The 18,467-nt window shown below is 42.8% G+C and overlaps 1 protein-coding gene across 1 annotated transcript in view; it reads left to right on the top strand.

Annotated features, from left to right (window-relative positions):
* LOC133451902 (vasoactive intestinal polypeptide receptor 2-like) overlaps positions 1-14,265 on the top strand; it is a 135,672-nt gene extending 121,407 nt beyond the window's left edge. The window contains exons 9-13 of the mRNA XM_061731056.1: positions 628-697; positions 789-880; positions 7,706-7,835; positions 7,971-8,012; positions 12,832-14,265. Coding sequence (XP_061587040.1) covers positions 628-697; positions 789-880; positions 7,706-7,835; positions 7,971-8,012; positions 12,832-13,005 — 508 coding nt within the window. The 3' untranslated portion in view covers positions 13,006-14,265. The remainder of the gene's footprint in view (positions 1-627; positions 698-788; positions 881-7,705; positions 7,836-7,970; positions 8,013-12,831) is intronic.
* Positions 14,266-18,467: the final 4,202 nt, after the last annotated feature.

Raw genomic sequence — 18,467 nt, forward strand, 5'->3', positions numbered from 1 at the left:
AGATTCGGCTGGACATAATTTCAGAGCAACAATGGTTCACAATGGTTTTTGTGGTAAAAGCAGCAAAATGGTGTCTTTTTCACCTTTTTATATCACCCCGACGTATTGAGTTGTTCATGACTGATGGCAGATGCAGGTGCCTGGATTGTAACACCGACGCTGCTCCATACTGCTGGTGTGAAGATGAAACAGATGGGCCGAAGGTGACACTGTCTTCTTCAGATTGTCTGTCTCCCAGATTCTCACCTGTGGTTTTTCTCCTGGGTAAAAAACACAATCTGCACACCTTCAAGAGGAGATGTGTAAACACAGTAATTAATCTGAAAATGATCCCTGCTTAATTCAAAGTAAAAAAAAACAACAACTATGCTCTTTTATTTAAATAATGCATATTAGGAGCCAAACCGCAGCATTTTGGACGCAAGACTGGACTTCGTACTCAGACTCTGTTAAATGCTCTGAGTCAAGCTCCACTTGCTCTGTGAATTCATTTTCACGGCTGGGTAACTGCAGCTGGCAAACCGGCGCGCTCCCTTCACTCTTCTGCTCTGTTTTGTTGTTACTTTTTCTGTTTTTACTGGACATATTAGGGACTTAATTGCTGTACAACTGTTACTGTGTCCCCAGGTGCTGGGAACGAAATGAGAACCCCATTCCCAACTGGGTGATCAATGGACCGATTGGATTTTCTATCCTGGTAGGTTGAGGTGTGTTGGTTGAACACGCCAACCCACAACCTTGTTTGTTGGTTGAACACATATAGTTTTTTTTCCCTCTCTGTTTCGAAGGTCAACTTCATCCAGTTCATCAGCATCATTCGGATTTTGGTCCAGAAGCTGCGGTGTCCTGACGTGGGCGGCAACGATCAGTCACAATACAGGTATCTGCAGTAGCTTAAGACTTGAGCTTGATTTACACTTTTATGCATCTACTACTACTACTATTGTCATTTAGCACAGTGATTCTTAACCATAGGGCCGCGGCCCAATGTTGGGCCGCGAGCGCCATCTAGTGGGCCGCAAAAAGAAATTCAGTTTTGTAAGTGTGGGCCGCGGGGGCCGCGGGACTGCATAGCAACTCCCGACCAAATGAGGAGAAGACACTCAGCTAGCTGTACGTGTAATAGTAAGAGAAATGGTGTGTTTTTACAGAAAAAAATCCTTTATTTTGCACAGAGTAGGTTTAGATCCGCCAGGATCAGGGATCCTACGGCGTAGGCTCTGCGTCGATTTACGCGGAACCATAATTCAGGCTTAAGGCGGACGTAATTGAAGCCACCAATTGAAGGGGGAAGGGGGGCGTGATTTGCCAGTGATTGCCCGGCGGCGGCTCCGTGGGGCTCGCTGCCGAGAAGGAGACGAGACTCCCGGGGGAGCTGCCCCGCAGAGGCGGGCCGGAGAGCCGGAGGAGCCGCCCGACTGAGCGGGAGCCGACGCGTCCCCGCGGCCGCGGAGCCCGCTGCCGCTCGGGCGGCGGCGGGTTCCGTCGTTACTGCTGAAGGATGGTAGATGCGTGGGCTGAAGTGTCTGCTGGACTGGACTGTTGTTGCAAAAGCATCGGAAAGTGACTGGGCTGCAGCGCGGAGAGCTGCGGGCTCGGATGAAGCCCGACACGCTGAGTCCTGACAACTGATTAATTTAATATCTTAAATAAAATAAATCTTAAAACACCCATGTTTGAGTCCAGATACAGCTGTGAGGCAGCTTTCTCCACAATGAACATAATTAAAACTAAATATCGTTCCAGGTTCACCAGCAGCACCTTCACATGAGAACCTGACACCATCCAGCCCAGATTTAAAGTCCTGGCAGGAGAAATTAGAGCTCAGTTATCTCACTGAACAACAGAAAGTGGGGGCATAAGATTATAACAGGGGAAGAAAGAGAAACTGCAAAACTGTTCAATTGTTAAGATGTGTTTATATTCATTTAGTATAAAAATGTGTTGAGACAATTAAAAAAGAAAAGGGGAAATACAAACTGCTGGTAGAGAAATAAAATAAGATAGCATTTGAAAAATAAAATAAAATCAATTTTATTTTTAAGAGAAAAAAATATGTGTAATTCAAGTTACACGTGTTAAGTGGCAAATATTTTTGAAATGTACTTTTTTAATATAACAGTCAGATGCAGATGTTGATACAACTATGAGGCTACTTGAATATACACACACACACACATATATATATATATATATATATATATATATATATATATATATATATATATATATATATATATATATATATATAATGATGTTCTGGACCTTCGCTTGAGTAAATCTTCTCTAAATGGACCTCTTAAAGTTTTAGTTGAATACCCCTGCTATACAATTTTAATATTTAATGGGCCCCGGGCCACTCTGTACTGAAAAAATTGGGCCCCAAGGTCAGAAAGGTTAAGAACCCCTGATTTAGCACAAGGGTTCTTAACCCTTCTGACCCTAAGGCCAATTTCTTCAGTACAGAGTGGCCCAGGGCCCATTACATATTAACACTGTATAGGCTTAAAATGATGTCACTCTTGGTTTGATTTGTATTCAATAATAAACCAAATCCACTTACAGTTTAAAAAGCAAAAACCTTGTCAAATTAAATGACATAATAAAATGTGATCATCACAGACTTTTATTAAACATGTCAATGTTAACATGCACACACGTCAAGCTTGATTCATGGGACAAATCAATCAGTTCAGGCTTATTAATAAAAAAACATCAATAATTAGATTTTACTTAAATAAAAAAAGGAAGGAATAATAATATGGTTATAGGCCCTATGGTTATAGAATAATATACATATAGAATCAATCAATACAAAGTAAAAGTAAAATAAATACATTCAAAATAATGTTTTTTAAATTAAAATTTGGTCTTTGCCTTAACGAAATATAATAAAATACATTCACTCATGCACACCGCATACACAACGCATGTCAGAATTGAGTAATTCCACAAGATGGCGGCACACACACCTGCGTACTCTTGTACACCAAGAAAACATACTTTTTAACTTAATAAAACCACACAAAAATATCACAAAAATATTTTCCTCAAAGCTAAAACATATTAAGAAATTATTGAGCACCGTTCCACAGTTAAACTCATTCAACACATACCTGGAAAATAAAGGATAAATGATAACGCCGCACTTGCTCTCCCCGTTGGTGGGCGCAGACCCAAGTAATCGATCCCTGATCCTGGCGGATCTAAACCTACAAAATAAAGTATTTTCTCTGTAAATACACCATACTCTCACTATTACACGTACAGCTAGCTGAGTGTCTTCTTTTCCTCATTTATGGAACTGGTTAAAGTAACAACTGACTAATGCATTAGCGCAACCACATGGTCGGGAGTGGCTATGCAGTCCCGCGGCCCTCGCGGCCCACACGTACAAAACAGAATTTTTTTGTGGCCCTCTAGGCGGCGCAAACTTTGGCCGCGGCCCTATGGTTAAGAATCACTGATTTAGCAGACGCTTCTATCCAAAGGGACTTACATCCGAAGGTAACAAACACACCATTTCACCCGGGGAGCAATCAGGCTTAAGGGCCTTGCTCAGGTTCATCTTGGTTGCCATTCTGAGGCTTGAACCTTGAACCCTCTAGACCCAAGCCCACCTCTGTACCCACTAGACTTCCACTCCCCCCTGGCCCGCATCTATGCACAGCAACCGGCTGCTAGGTGCCAATGTAGCTTCTCCTCTGCAGCACCGGAGCCCACAGTGCTGTGTTTCCTTTTGTTTACTTCCTGGGTGTAGCCCAGATATAGCAATGGAACAAATAAAGTGTATTTTCTGCAAACTGCTGCTTAAAAATGCTGAGGATCGGTTGTTTTTACCAAGCGCTAACCATCTAATTTCCAGATTGCGGCTGTGTAATTAAAATTCGTTGGAGTACCTCGACTGGCCACTAGACTGACCTCCATGTTAAAATGTCCAACTTTATAGCAGGAATCATTACAACCTCGTTTAACAAAACGTTATGGTCTTGATCGTTTGATTTCACCTCCATGACAACCCCGACATTTTATATAAAGCATTAAATTTGTTTCTAAAATGATTGATTGACAGTTGGCTCAGTCAATGGCTTGCCTTTGTCACTTCCTCTTCCGAAATTGTCATGCTAGCGCTTAGCGAAGGAAACGGTCGTTTGTATGAACCCAGCATGTAAACGTCTGATGGCAGCTCTGCAGATATTAAGGCAACTACAAACGCATGGAGTGCTGCTGGGTGTAAGAAAAGTATACTTCAGGTGCTCTTCGGCATGGGGATCCAAAAGATTCAAAAACAATTTGGAAAAACCGAGGCACTCAAGAAGTTAGAAAAATTTAAAAGGCCTTTATTAAATCATGGCTTAGAAAAAGTTAAAATGCCAACATGTTTCGGCCATGTACGCCAACATGGCCGATAGACCAAGGTCTTTGCTATCTGCCTTGAGGAAGGCCTACATGGCCGAAACATGTTGGCATTTTAACTTTTTCTAGGCATTTTAACTTTTTCTAAGCCATGATTTAATAAAGGCCTTTTAAATTTTTCTAACTTCTTGAGTGCCTCGGTTTTTCCAAATAGCTCTGCAGATATTTCGGTCGGGTTCAGCTAGCGAAGCTCGGGTCAAAGCTATGTGTGATTGACACATGGTGGGCCTGTTCCCAGTGCTCCTCAAGCAACATGGCTGCCCCCCCCCCCCCACAAGCAGGCTTCAGAACCACCCTTCAGAAACCAGTGTGTCTCGTTGCATCGACGGAGAGGCTCTGCATCATTACCCTGTCAGTTTGACAGAGAAGCATAAATTAGGCTTTAATGCCCTCTAAACAGCTACAAAGACATGGGGAAACTGCCATTTCTCCTTTCACCATCTATACTAAAACATGTCAGAAATAATGACTAAATAAAAGATGAAAGTTTGCATCAGCACTGTGTCACTAAGCAAATAACTCACTTGCTCAGTTGGTGGAAACTGCCATGAATAAATGAGTCAGCTGAATGCCAAAAAATACAACAAAACAGATAATCGTGGACTCCCAGTGCTTTTTTTTTTATTCGTTTATTTTTTTCTTTAATCCCCCAGCTGTCTGAAGAAGTAAGAAAGACACTAACGTTCATTCAGAAAGACAGCGTTTCATGCAGCTTCTATAAAACCGAGCTGGAAAACCTTTGTGCTACGCAGCCAGTCTCTTTGAGTCTCTGTCCAGTCAGAGGTGGAGTGTTTAATCTACCGGCAGCTTTAACCCTCCAGTGAAATCTGAGCTGTGTTGACTTGTCAGGTATTATTGTCCTGTGGTTAAGGAGATCTGACATTGTGAAGCAGGAGGCGTGGAAACGATGGGATATTCTCGGCTCGCTCTCAGCGAGCAGAATCCTGTAGGTGTAAATGAAAGTTCGGTGTCAGGGTCTTGGAGCCGTGCCACGGCAGGGCTGAGCCGGGTAAAATCCAGTCCTACTGAAGGTTATTGTTTATACGAGTAAAACAGTTCTGCATGAGCAGGTTGTGCTCAGTATTTGTTCACATTTGACACTGAAATCAATCCCAGTTTCGAACCAGTGATTCCCAATCTCTTTTCCTGGAGAGGCTTCAGCTAATCCTGGCGCATGAGCACACACACTGAAAGAAAAGTCTCGGAACCTTTACTGACACATTGATACCAAAACAATCAGTCACCCCTTTCCTTTCGGGATCAATGTAATTCCACCTGGAGCGTGCATATCTCTGTCTGGGGACGAGCCGTCAGGTGGGATGATTGTGACGGCTCGTAACGGGCTGTTAGCCTCACCGTGTGTTTTCACTTCTGACTTTGGGAATCATTAAAACCTTGCCACTAGAAAACCTGAGGGTCCAAAGTGGTTCTTTCGGCTGAGTTTTTAAATATGTAATATTTTTTAATTGGGCGACCAGAAAGAAGAGCATTGCAGTAATCCAGTAAAGAATTAAACAACTGGCCCTGTGTTGGCTCGACAGAGAAACTGATTTTATTTTTATTAATGTAGTTACCTTAATTATTTATGGCGCTGTCAATTGCGATGTGGACAAGAGGGAACCAGGACCAGGACCAAACATGGGTTGTAGTATGTGCTGTATGATCCAGAAGTGTTGCGAGGGCCAAGCGTGGCCCCAAAGACCAACATAAAGAAGGCGAGTCCGATGTCTGGTAGATACGGAAGAGTATTAGGGCCATGCAGGAGAAAAAATATTTGAGAGGGAAAGATTTTTTTTTTATTGTGCACTTCAAGAAAAAAAAAAGAAATGTCGAGAAAAAAGTCGAAATTTCGAGAATAATGTTGAAATACAATTAAGAGAAAAAAGTCGAAATGTCGAGAATATTGTTGAAATACAATTTCGAGAAAAAAGTCAAAATGTCGAGATTAATGTTGAAATACAATTTCAAGAATAAAGTCTAAATTTCTTGAATAAAGTCGAAATTTCGAGAATAAAGTTGAAATGTCTCCTCCAATAAAGTTGAAATGGGCCATCAAATCCAGTTAGGAGAGCGACTGACAGCTATGCATGAAGCAGCCGTAACTAACTAACTTACATCCTTGGAGTGTAACGTTAAGCGTACGTTTCTGAAGTTATGCAACTGCATATGTGTGATATGTATCAAATCAATATCGTCATCAAATTTGGACTTTTTTCTCAACATTTCGACTTTTTTCTCAAAATTGTACTTCAACATTAATCTCAACATTTCAACTTTTTTCTCGACATTTCGACTTTTTTCTCGAAAAAAAAATCTTCCTGCTCTAAAATATAATTTTATTTCTATTTTTATTTCTAGAATTTTATTTCTCCTGCCTGGCCCTGATACTCTTCCGTAGGTAGATATTGTGGCCTAGTTTAGGAACCACATCACCTTTAGTCAAAGCTGTCAGTCAGAGCAAAAATTAAAAAATAGCAAATATGGGCTAATTTTCCGCAAACTTTCTTTCTTATCCGGGATTTGTGACCTGTGATAACTGAGATCCGTGGCAGAAATTAAGTTTTTTGCCTGATTGTGTGGGTCCAGCGCCAAGACTGAAGGGGACAATCAGGGCGCCATCGGATGTCCGCTAATTTAACATGGCTCGATTCAAAAAGAAGCCTCCTCCAGTTGTCATGTGACACGTAGGAACCTGCCTGATTGCTGTAGGAAGGTAACCAATAACAGCAGAATGAGCGGGGAGCAGGGGGGCCGAACAGCGTGGCCATTGGAGGATTTATGCTTCGGAAGTGGAGCACTTTTAAACTCCATTTAGTCCATTTAAAGGAGCTTGAGGCAGGATTTATGAAAAAAATTCGTATATGTTTTAAGTTTTCTAGTAATAATGTCAGATGAAGCGTTCCAAACCAAAAAGAATGAGCCCTCTAGTGTATCTCTCCGTTGCCTTGAACAGGCTGTGTGCTGCAAAATGTGCTGCAATTCCGGGCCGCAATTTCCCGCGCTGTCCTGCGGATGTGACGTCACATGACGCTGCATGCGCGTTCTCCCCGTTCTCCCGTGCCGGCTTCGCTGTTGGCTGCAGTACCCCCGACGGCCGTCGTGGTGAAGGGTGGCGCTAGAGAGTCTCATTTCTTAAAAGGAGCCTCATGCTCCTTTTAAAGGATAATAGTAATAATAATAAGTTTTATGTTTGTGTATTGTTTTTATGTAAAGTGCTTTTTGCTGCATTTCTTATGCATGAATGGTGCTATATAAATAAAGTTTGATTGATTTGATTTTCCTCCCCCAGGCGGCTGGCCAAGTCCACCCTCCTGCTGATCCCGCTGTTTGGGATCCATTACGTGGTCTTCGTGTCTCCCACCGAATCCATTGCAGAAGATTATAAAATATTCTTTGACCTGGCTCTAGGATCGTTTCAGGTGAGACGTCAGCTCCTTGTCCTGCCGTCCACACGCCGTCCTGGTTGACTCCTGCGTGCATGAAGGCGCCTGGGATCATTTTGCATGTTAAATCACTTCAGATTTAACTGATTACAATTGTTCTTTTTGTTTCAGGGTCTTGTAGTTGCCATTCTCTACTGTTTTCTCAACAGCGAGGTGAGTTCTCATGGTCAAAGCACACACCGGGCTTTCATTTGCATGAAACATTTCCTTTTAATTTGATTTCAGGAGACAGAAATGAAGATTCTTTCAAACGGCCACAACTATGTGTGCCTGCAGCTGATAACGCACTCGTTTAAGAGTGGTCTAATTTCAGTGTGGTCTCGGTGGAAATGTTCAATTAGCAGTAAGTTACACTTCTAATTTGTTTTGGACAGAACTAAAACTGTGAACTTTCTCATTAAAAATGTTTTAATTGAGATCCCACAAACTGCAGTGCCAACAAAACAGACTGTGGTCACATCTAAAAATAGAAAACGCTGATTTGTTTTAGCTTTGACTGTAAAAGTTTGCTGAAGTAAAATAGAATAATTATATTTTATGTCCTATTGAAACAGCTTTTGAAATAAAACGGTGATAATTCTCTTCATTAATCCAACATTTTGGTGTGTTTCGCATTAAAACGATGAGAGGGTAAGACACCAATCATATACCTATAAAGGATCAATTCATTTCTCATAATGATTAGCATTTTCAACAAATCCAGCATTGTATAAGTGTAGTACAGGATCTGAACACAGCAGTCGAATCTCTGCATCTGCGATAAAGGTAGCGCTGCGATGCCGTTTCTGTTGAACTGGGTTTTTTGAAGAAGCGTAATTCTCCTGCAGTTGAAGCTGAAGCCGTGTTTGGAATACAGTAAAGATGGATATAATCGATTGCCTTGCACCTGTTTCGATACTGAGCCTGATCATCCAAGAGTTTGAAACGGTCCACCGAAACAGATTTTTTGATACACCTGGCTCTACCTGGCCGACAACCGTGGCGCGACAACAGCTGCACGGTAACTCGATGACATCATCGGGAACACCTTATTCTCGTAACACTCCGTTTCTCGTCCTGTGAGAATCCTCTCTACAAAAACCTCAAAGTTGAAGAAGATTTTTTTTATTGATCTTTTTAGAAAAAACAACATACAATGATAACGTGGAAACGTATAATCAAAAATACGCATTATACATTATACATTGTCCCCTTTTTTTTTTTTTTTTTTAAACACACAAAACCTAACTAAGGAACAGAGTCTCTGTAGCGTTAAATAATAAATAAACAGATGAGCAAGAAATGATCAATGGAGGAAAGTAATGGATGAGCAAAAGTGCATACAAAAAACAAATGCAGTGGTAAATGCAGATGCCCATCACTGATATCCCATTAAATGGAAATAAATAAAACATAAAATGCAACATAAATAACAATAATAAAAACAAATAAAGGAAATGAAAAGAAAATTAAGGGAAGGGGGGTCAGTCGGTGGGTAGAGTCTTCAACGAGTTAAAGTGATCTATGAAGGATTGCCATTTTTGAACAAATTTAGCTGAGTTGCCTTTTACTGAGTATCTCACCTTATCCAATTTGAGAAAAAACATAACATCACTAAGCCAAAGACAAATAGACGGAGACTTGGGGGATTTCCATGAAAGTAGGATACGACGTCTTGCTAAAAGAGATGTGAAAGCCAATACTTCTGAGTGAGTGGGGCTGATATGTGAGGAGTCAACCGAGAGTCCGAATATTGCTATGAGGGGGGTCACAACAACATTTTTCACCAGAACTTTAGACATGATCACTCCAAAATTTCTGTAACCTAGGACAACATCTTTAATCTTTAACCAGGTATTGGGATTGCTGCTACCGTTGTTGAGAAAATATGCAGATGATGATGAAGGCAGCGGGTAATCATCCATTTGCAGACACAAACACAAACAACAGCTGACAAGAATTAACACTTAACGTCCCGTATTTAAACTGCATGGTCGGTCGTTACATAGAAGCTTACATCTGACTTAAAAAATGTGTCATTTAAAACCACACAAATGGTTTCCGCTCAGGGATATACATTTATTAAATGCAGTGAACTACGTATAGTGCTGTCCACCATGGAAGAAGAACTCATGAACAGCATTGAAGCGGCCCAGACGTGGGACTGGACGTTGATACTGTTAGCAAATGTCAGATCGGTGCTGAACCCACACAAAATGAGTTCAAATATATCCACGTCTGACTTAATGTGAATAAAGATAAGGCAGAACTGAAGCTGGAGTGAGCGCAGAAGACATGTTTGATTCTGGAGTCAGCGAAGGAGACGTTTCTCCGATTTCAAGGCGTATTCCATTTGAAACTTCTAACCCGAAACTCAGAAATGTGACTTCAGCGTGAGTCTCAACCAGAAAGTTAGACGTTTTTCATTTTCGAGGCAGAGCTTCGGCGAGTTACGTGGAGGGCAGAAATAAGCCCTAGCTAGAGTTCTGTGCCTCATAGATACGAGATGAAGATCAACATCTAAGAAAGGTTCAAAATAATACAAAAATCCCTGCTGATGGATGCTGGGTAATGTTGGACTACTATTTCTTATTCCACGGGTTGTGAGTTTTGTTTAAAACAATATTAGATTTCGAGGGCAAACCGCCAGAAGGATCCTTTTCTAGGTTTTTTCTAGAACTTCAGTGACTTTTTACACCCAGAAAGATCCCTCATAGCTCATAAGATGACCTTGAACTTATTTTTAAATTGAATTCAACTTTTACTCTTTAACCAAAACAGATGACAGCTGTTGTGCTCTAAGGCTCCGATTAAAAACCCCAACTATTGTTGGTAGAAGAAGACCCCACCTCCTCTAAACTCGAAGAGGTCGTCGTCTCTCCCACATCGGTGGCTGTGAAGTCACATGTCTGACGCACAACACAGTCAGTCAAAGTGTTTTTGCCTGATTTGACCCCCAACTTTTCTGTCGGGGCTTCAAAACTTTGCGTTGACGTGAAAACATGAGTGAAATGATGACCTGAATCCAGATGTGACGTCTTCTCGCGTGAAGGTCGTATCGGTGAGCCCTCGTCACATTTCCATGTTGATGCCGCCTCAGCTCCTTTCCTTGACTCCTCTCCTTGTGTCTCGTCCCTCCCTCCATGGCAGCCTGTATAGAGGTCGAAGGAGACGGAAGTCAAGGTAACGGGCACATAATTAAGTGCAACCCTCATTTTAAGCCAACATCAGTCAGATAAGACGCAGCTGCATCACTGAATCGCCGTATAGCTACTTCATCACTGCTGTCAGACGAGGATGAACCGTTACAGCCTCTATTTCAGTGACAATATACCAACATGCCACGCTCTCGTTAGACTTTACAGATGCAATAAAGTCTTCTGCAGAGAATACACGGGTGTATTATCACTTTTAGCCCCCCCCTCTTCCCTCCCAGTTCTGCTGCTGCTCTGAGTGCATTTTAGGAATCAAGTCATCCTTCAAATTGTTTTGCTGCGATTGATTTCCTGAGGCAGGAAGAGACAAGACGGGAACGAATGGCACAAAGAGATGAGGCTTTGCTTTGCCTTGCTCCGTGCCATGTTTGCTGCATTTCTTTTTCTTTTTTTCCTCTTCCAGGTTCGCACCTCTTCATTTCCCCTCACCGTCTCTGTGCCTTGGCGTCTCTCCTCACAGACTCTCCCGAAAATATCTAAATATCTAAAAATAGAAAATGCTGATTTGTTTTAGCTTTGACTGTAAAAGTTTGCTGAAGTAAAATCTAATAATTATATTTTATATCCTCTTGAAACAGCTTTTGAAATAAAACGGTGATGATTCTCTTCATTAATCCACACATTCACATTAAAACGACGAGAGGGTAAGACACCAATCATATACCTATAAAGGATCAATTCATTTCTTATAATGATCAGCATTTTTAACAAATCCAGCATTTTATAAGACGTTTCTCCGACTTCAAGTGGAATTCCAATTGAAACTTCCGACCCGGTACTCAGAAATGTGACTTCAGCCTGAGTCTCAACCAGAAAGTTAGACGTTTGTCATTTTCAAGGCAGAGCTTCGGCGAGTTACGTGGAGGGCAGAAATAAGCCCTAGCTAGAGTTCTGTGCCTCATAGATACGAGATGAAGATCAACATCTGTTATTTCATTTTGTATCATTTGTTGGTATGGAAATCTTGCCAGCAAGGAAAAAAGCTCCGTGGGGAGAATTGTGCGTGTTGCTTCTAGAGTTGCTGGGATGAAGTTCAGCAGTCTGGATGAAATTTTTAATTCTCAGGTGCTTAAGAAAGCAACATCGATTCACAGGGACGATACTCACCCTCTTAACCAAGAATATAAGCTTCTTCCCTCTGGCCTTCGCATAACTGTTCTGCCAGCGACAAAAAATAGATGTACATTTTCCTTTGTGCCTCTCTCCATTAAGGCTTTGGACGCTGCAGAGAAGAGGAGGTACTTGTGGCACTGTGGTTTAGAACCTGGTCCATGCTGCCACCTGAGTTGTTGAAATTTATTTAAAACTATTTATGCTGATCGGTAGTCTGCCTTTTTATTGCTCTCCCTCCTTGTGTTCTGTGGGCTATGAGCTTGGTGCACCTGATGTAGTTTTTCTCTGCTCGCATCATGTATGTTTTTATGTCTGAACGTAGCTGTAGGATGAATGTGTGCTGAATGATTATATCTCCTGCAAACCTAATTGCCCTTCAAGGGACAAATGAATAACGTGAAGTGAAGTGAAGTGAACATCTAGGAAAGGTTTTTCCCGAAAATATCTAACGAGCCAGATATTTGGTTGGTGCATGAAGGGTGGTTTTGAAGGCCTCACAGTCAGTCCTCAACTTGAAAATCATATTTAGAGATGTGAACTGGACTTTAAATGCACCAAATCTAATTTGATCAAAGTGAAAAGCACCCAGGGTGTCCAAACCGCAGTGAACTGTGAAGGTTTGAAATGTTCTTCCTGTCCATCAGCTCCTTCCGTTGTTTCTCCAGGTTCAAGGGGAGCTGAAGAGGAAGTGGCTGAGCATGTGTCTGAACTGCGACCTGAGCAGAGCTCACCCGTTCAGCAGCAACTTCACCTCCAGGAACGGCTCGGAGCACATGATGCAGTTTCAGCGCAGCTCCAGAGCCCAGTCCATCCTGCAGTCCGAGACCACGGTGCTGTGAGAGCAGGAAGACGGAAGACAAAACGCAGCCTCCAGGTCGGCCTGGGTCCAGTAGTTGAGCAAGATGTTAACGTGCAGGTGTCGAGATGAAGCACCACATGGGTGGGGGACCTGCAGAGTAGGTGTTGTTTTAAGCTTTACAGATCTCTGTGAGCCTTCAAGTGTCTCCTAAATGGACCAAAAGCTGTTATGATCTGTCCTGTGAGATGCACTTGTGTTTACAGCTAACAAAGAGCCATTCACTTTCACTTCTCTTCTTGTGTCGTATGGAGATGCGTTTTGAGCAGAAAAACACATCTGGAACTTCTGTTTTTGGCTTCACCCCCTCCCCAAGGAACCATTGGCATGAGGTGGAATATAACATGTGCAAACTTGAATGTCGCGTATGTTCGTGCTGCTGCAACATCAGTCAAACGTTTTGACACTTGTGCATAGTTTTGTCTTTATTTTATCGTAGCTGCAACTGGGGACTGGAAACCCCAATCCTCAGTTAATTGGACTGTTATAGTACCTGCACAGGAGAGGGGTGTCTAGGTAGATACATCTAGGGCCAGTGACGTAGTAGATGATGCACGATAACGCTTTAATCCATTTTAAAAAGCAAAAAACAAATCCAAAATGACTGAGGTATTGGATTGGTACTCTGTACTGTCCAAAACCCAAAGCTATCGGAGGTATCGGAACATGTGTAGTTCCAGCGCTGTTTGTTGGTGTACGGTGCCTCTTTGAGGGGCTGAGCTGAACTGGTCCGGCGAAGGTCCTCTGCACTCTCCACAACAACGGAGGACTCTGTTCTCGCTCCCGGGACGGCGAGAGAATGAATCAGCCGTGCTTTTGGGACTCGGTGCAGCTGGTTCTCGACACGTCGTCTGGGGAGAACTTTTCCCCTAGTTGATATTTTTAGTTCCGCCTGCCGTGTCTTGGTGAGGTAAAGTGGAACAGGTAGTAGTCCCACACACACGGCTGCTTTGTGCTGCCTCTGTACCACCTTCGTCCTCATCTGTCGTACCCCGGTTCCTCCTTGGAAGTTGGTTACCGAGGTGTAATCCTGGATTCACACCAAAAGCGCCACGGGCGTCATAGGCGTCCGGTTGCCATTCATTTTCTATGAAAGCGCGCTGCGAGAGGCATCAGAGGCCACGGAGGCATTGGAGGCGTCGGGAGCAGCGTTGGAGGCATCCAGAGCGTCAATTTGAAGTTGAGAAATCTCAACCTTATGCAAATGAGCAGCTGCGATGCCAAGGCAGCGTCCAATCACAGACCGGGATTCCCGAAGCAAGAAGCCTCAATGCAGATTATACTTTCATGTACACACAAACGTACACTCATTCACATGAAAAGCTGTGCACTAACAAAACTTATCTTATCAGGAATTAATATATTTCATCCAGCAAACTGACATTTTTGCTGATTTGACTGCCATTTTTACCTGAACTGCTCATGTGAAACACGTAACTGATGGTTGAGGAGCTGGATGGTCCGAACGATTTGATTTGCTACATCGATCCAACACAAAATAATAAAAAAAAAAAGTGCTTATTAATCACAAAACACAGTTTAAACAATATGACCAAATCCGTGTCAGTGGTGCTCACCGCAGACAGACTGCAGCTTCACCGGGACCAACGGCTCCCCGATGGTTGCTGTTGACCCGCGGACCAACCTTGTTAAAGAGAGCATCAAACTCTTATCTATGTGGAAATAACGCCAAATTATAAAGAAGGCTTCCCAAAGTGTGATCCATGGTGAAATAGGAAACTGAAGATGTGCACGCTATACACAGATATATGTAGACTATATGCACTTTGTTCACACCAGTTCTGCAGCGCAGCTTGAAAGCCCCGCCTATTGCTGGAGTCGACAGACTTTGGCAAGCAGCGCGATGCCGGCATCCCGAACCTCCACAGGAGATTTTTGACGCTTTCGGTGTGAATCTAGGGTAACAGAGGCAGCAAGGATGGCTGCAAACTCGCCAGCGCCTCTGTACCCGTCCTCCTGGAGCAAAGAGGTAGAAAGCTTTTATACGTGCTAGCGTTCATTCAGTTCTGAATAAAGCAGTTGGTGAGCCGACAAACGAGGGGCTTGTTGCTGGCTGGTTTGACGATACCCCGTTAGGAGGGGATCTCTGGTGCATCCTTGTGCCGTCATCGCTGTGTGAAAGTGGATGGTTTCTTCTCGTGTTCGCTGCTATGAAGCGTGGAGGCACTCAGTCTAACCATCATGTAACCACCGTTATTTTATTTAAGCGGGCCAAATTGAACCACGGAGCTTTACGGCTCTATAACAAAGTAAGAGGTTCTGCATCAGATCACCTGACCTCCTCTGTCACGGACCTTTCAGCTGATTGACCAATTAAACCAGACGAGACGATGCCATGAGGGTTCAAAGTGCTCAAATCAAAAGTTGGCAACTTTTAAGAGTCAAAAATTTGAAGCGATTTCATACTTTTAGGCACCTTCTAGTTTACCGCTTGTTTCCAAATACATGTGTAAAGTCAAATTGCCTTGTTATGTACAAAAATGAAGAAAACGGTCCAAACTCCTACCTCTTTTCCACCAATTCGGTTCAAGGGCTGGTTCTGGTCCAGTGCTGGTTCTGGTTCACAACTCGTTGACAACTTGTGAACCAGCTGAGAACCGGTTTGTTTTTTCAGAGCTCGGGGTGCTAGGGGGAGCCACGTCATTACGTCACTGCAAACGCCAGTCCGTATAGACTTGGTCCACGTAGCTCCTCCGTGGACCACATCTCTAAAAGACAGGTTGTCTCCTCCTCAGACCTCTGCTGCTTTGCTGCATCCAGATTGATTCTTATTTGAAAATGTCTCCGTCTCCCAGTCTTGCTATTGCCGTTGGTCTTAACAACTCGGCCCCCTCCGCTTACATAAGCGGTTCTTTCCTCTAGTCCAGCAAAGAGTTGGCCCGGAGCCAGTTCTTTGTCAGTGGAAACAGAAAGCCTGGTTCCAAACTCAGCACTGGCCCAGAACCAGAACCAGAACCAGCCCTGGAACCGGTTTGGTGGAAAAGGGGTATCTGTGTCCAGACTTTTAACTGGTGCTGTAGTTGTGAAAAGAAGAGAAAGTTCACTTTTATACTCCCCTGTAGCCAACCTCCCCATGTGTGGCGTAAAAGGAAAGAGGGTAACTGTGTTAGCATTCAAATGTTTTTGTACCTGTGCACGTGTAGCGTCTGTGATGACATGGCTGTACGGCGCTAACAATAAGAGAAGAAAACAACAACACAAAAACTATACAACTGCAGCTCACCAACTAGAGGTGCAGATGTTTGCTGACCTCTAATTCATACAAGCTTTTATTTTTGATAAGCGTGTGTCTTTGCTGCGTTTATTGGAAAAGCAGACCAAAAACAAAAAAAAGACTTCTCAGCTTGATGTGAGGCGTTAACGGACCACTTGTATCTGCATTTATTGACTCCTACAGAAACTGTGTTAGATTATTTTAACCACATTTCCAAACCTGAACAAAGTTGTTTTTTATTTTTGTGCCTAAACCTAAAAAAAACCTCATCCACAATGTTGTCAGATTACAGAACTGCTCTTTTAGTCGTCAACGTTGATTTTCATTTGGCATTTACCACTGGTGTCAATGTGTTGACAGCGTTGCCCCGGAAACGTGATGCTCCTCCAGGGAGTATTAACAAATATCACACGGAAACTACCAGCTCACCTGTCACCTTGATGCAGGAAGAATTTGATCTTTTTTTATTGTTTTCGAAAAAACGAGCTCGGCTTAGTGACCAGATGGATCAGTTTAACTCTGGCAGCCTTTGTTTTGGAGTCCCCCGTGGAGGCTTTATGAAGATGAGGTTTTCTAGACTGCCACTGCTTGATGCTTCCCGTCTGTAATGATGGTTGAATGGAGTGCGCCCCCTAGTGGGCCATGTAAGGACATGCATGTCAGTGCTGCTGGATGGAAACTTGGCTACAACCACAGAAGATGAGCTCCTATAAGAGTTTTTTCTACTTCCTTTCTTTCAGAGTACTGCCAAAACAAATAATTATCAGTGAGATGCAGGAGAAGAAGCTACGAAATAGATACGAAAGTATTTAACGGAGCCTACATACAATTTGACTCAACATTTTCCATTCAGTTCAATTTTATTTATAAGATAGCGTCTATTACGGTACAAGTTGTTTCCAGAGACCCAGAACATAACTACATAAAATGTTGTCTTTCTGAAGTGGTTTAAAGTTGCACAAAGGAACGTTTGCTGTTTTTAGCTAAGCGGCTCCCCCTGTAGGTGTGGAGGTTGAATTGTATGACTTGTAGAAGTGAGTGAACTCGCATAAATGTAAAGTGGAAAGTTTTGGGTTGTTTTTTTACCAGATTGTTCACCGCGTTCAAACCCAGCCATTTGAATTAAAACAAATGCATAACTGGCAGTTCTTTTGACCCGGGTCAGCACATGAACTGTGTCTGAGCTCATAAAAAAAGCAGGTCAACACAACAGGGTTGGTTTTTTTGTACCAATTCAGAACCAGTTCTGGAAAATGGCTTCATCTTAAGAAGTGCCATGCATGTTCCAAGTCCTCGTGTGCATCAATAATTCTGACATCGTGCTCCGACCGAAGATGTCATTTAATCAAAAAGGGAACCTAACAAGGTGTGTCCACCAGGAGCTTCACTTGAAGCTGGTGCCGTGATCATCCGCCAGTTTTTTTACATGACGACAGCAGAGGTATGTAGACTGCATCTGTGCCGTTCTTCTTCTGGAAGTTTCCGTTTAGAAAGGATTTGCTTCACACATTTATAATCTACAGCGTAAACAAAAACTCAGTGAAGGAAGCTTTGGTCTGCAGGCATACAAGTCTTGTTTTTAAGCCTGCATGATTTTTAAAGTCCTATACCAGAGCTTTGTGCAGACCTAATGAAGGATTTCCATCCTCTCCTACCTTCTTAGATAGATTTTTGATCACGCCCACCCACAACGCTGCTGAAAATCCTCTCACAAAGTCCCACAATGAAACGCATGCAGCCTACAAATCTGTTTTATCTGACAAAATGCAAATAATCATCTCTTCAGGAAGCCAAATCCTGAATATTTGAAGCAAAAAAAAAAAAAAGACTTTGTCGAGAGAAATTACCATCAAGACTAACAAATCAGTGCTTTTTATCACTGTATTTATGCAAAGAGTTGTGTTATCTATGGGACGAGATGAATAGACCGCGAATGCGACTGCAAATGATGACGATGACACCGGTGTTGACTTTTGACACCAACGGGCTTGCGCTTTCCTAACCTTTGCCTGCTGCTGAATGTCAAGTGTTTTAATCCGTTATCAGCTCAGTGATGACTGTGGTCTGCAGAGCATTAAATGAGTGAATCAGTGTTCAAATGCCGTCAGTGTGGTTTCATCTTCAGCTCAGTGGTTTGTTGCTGATGCAAGCCACCACCGCGGGTCCGGCCGCCCTCAACCCACAATGCCCTCAGCAACCACTCGTATACA

This window comes from Cololabis saira, chromosome 10 (assembly GCF_033807715.1).
Source record: "Cololabis saira isolate AMF1-May2022 chromosome 10, fColSai1.1, whole genome shotgun sequence".
Lineage (NCBI taxonomy): Eukaryota > Metazoa > Chordata > Actinopteri > Beloniformes > Belonidae > Cololabis > Cololabis saira.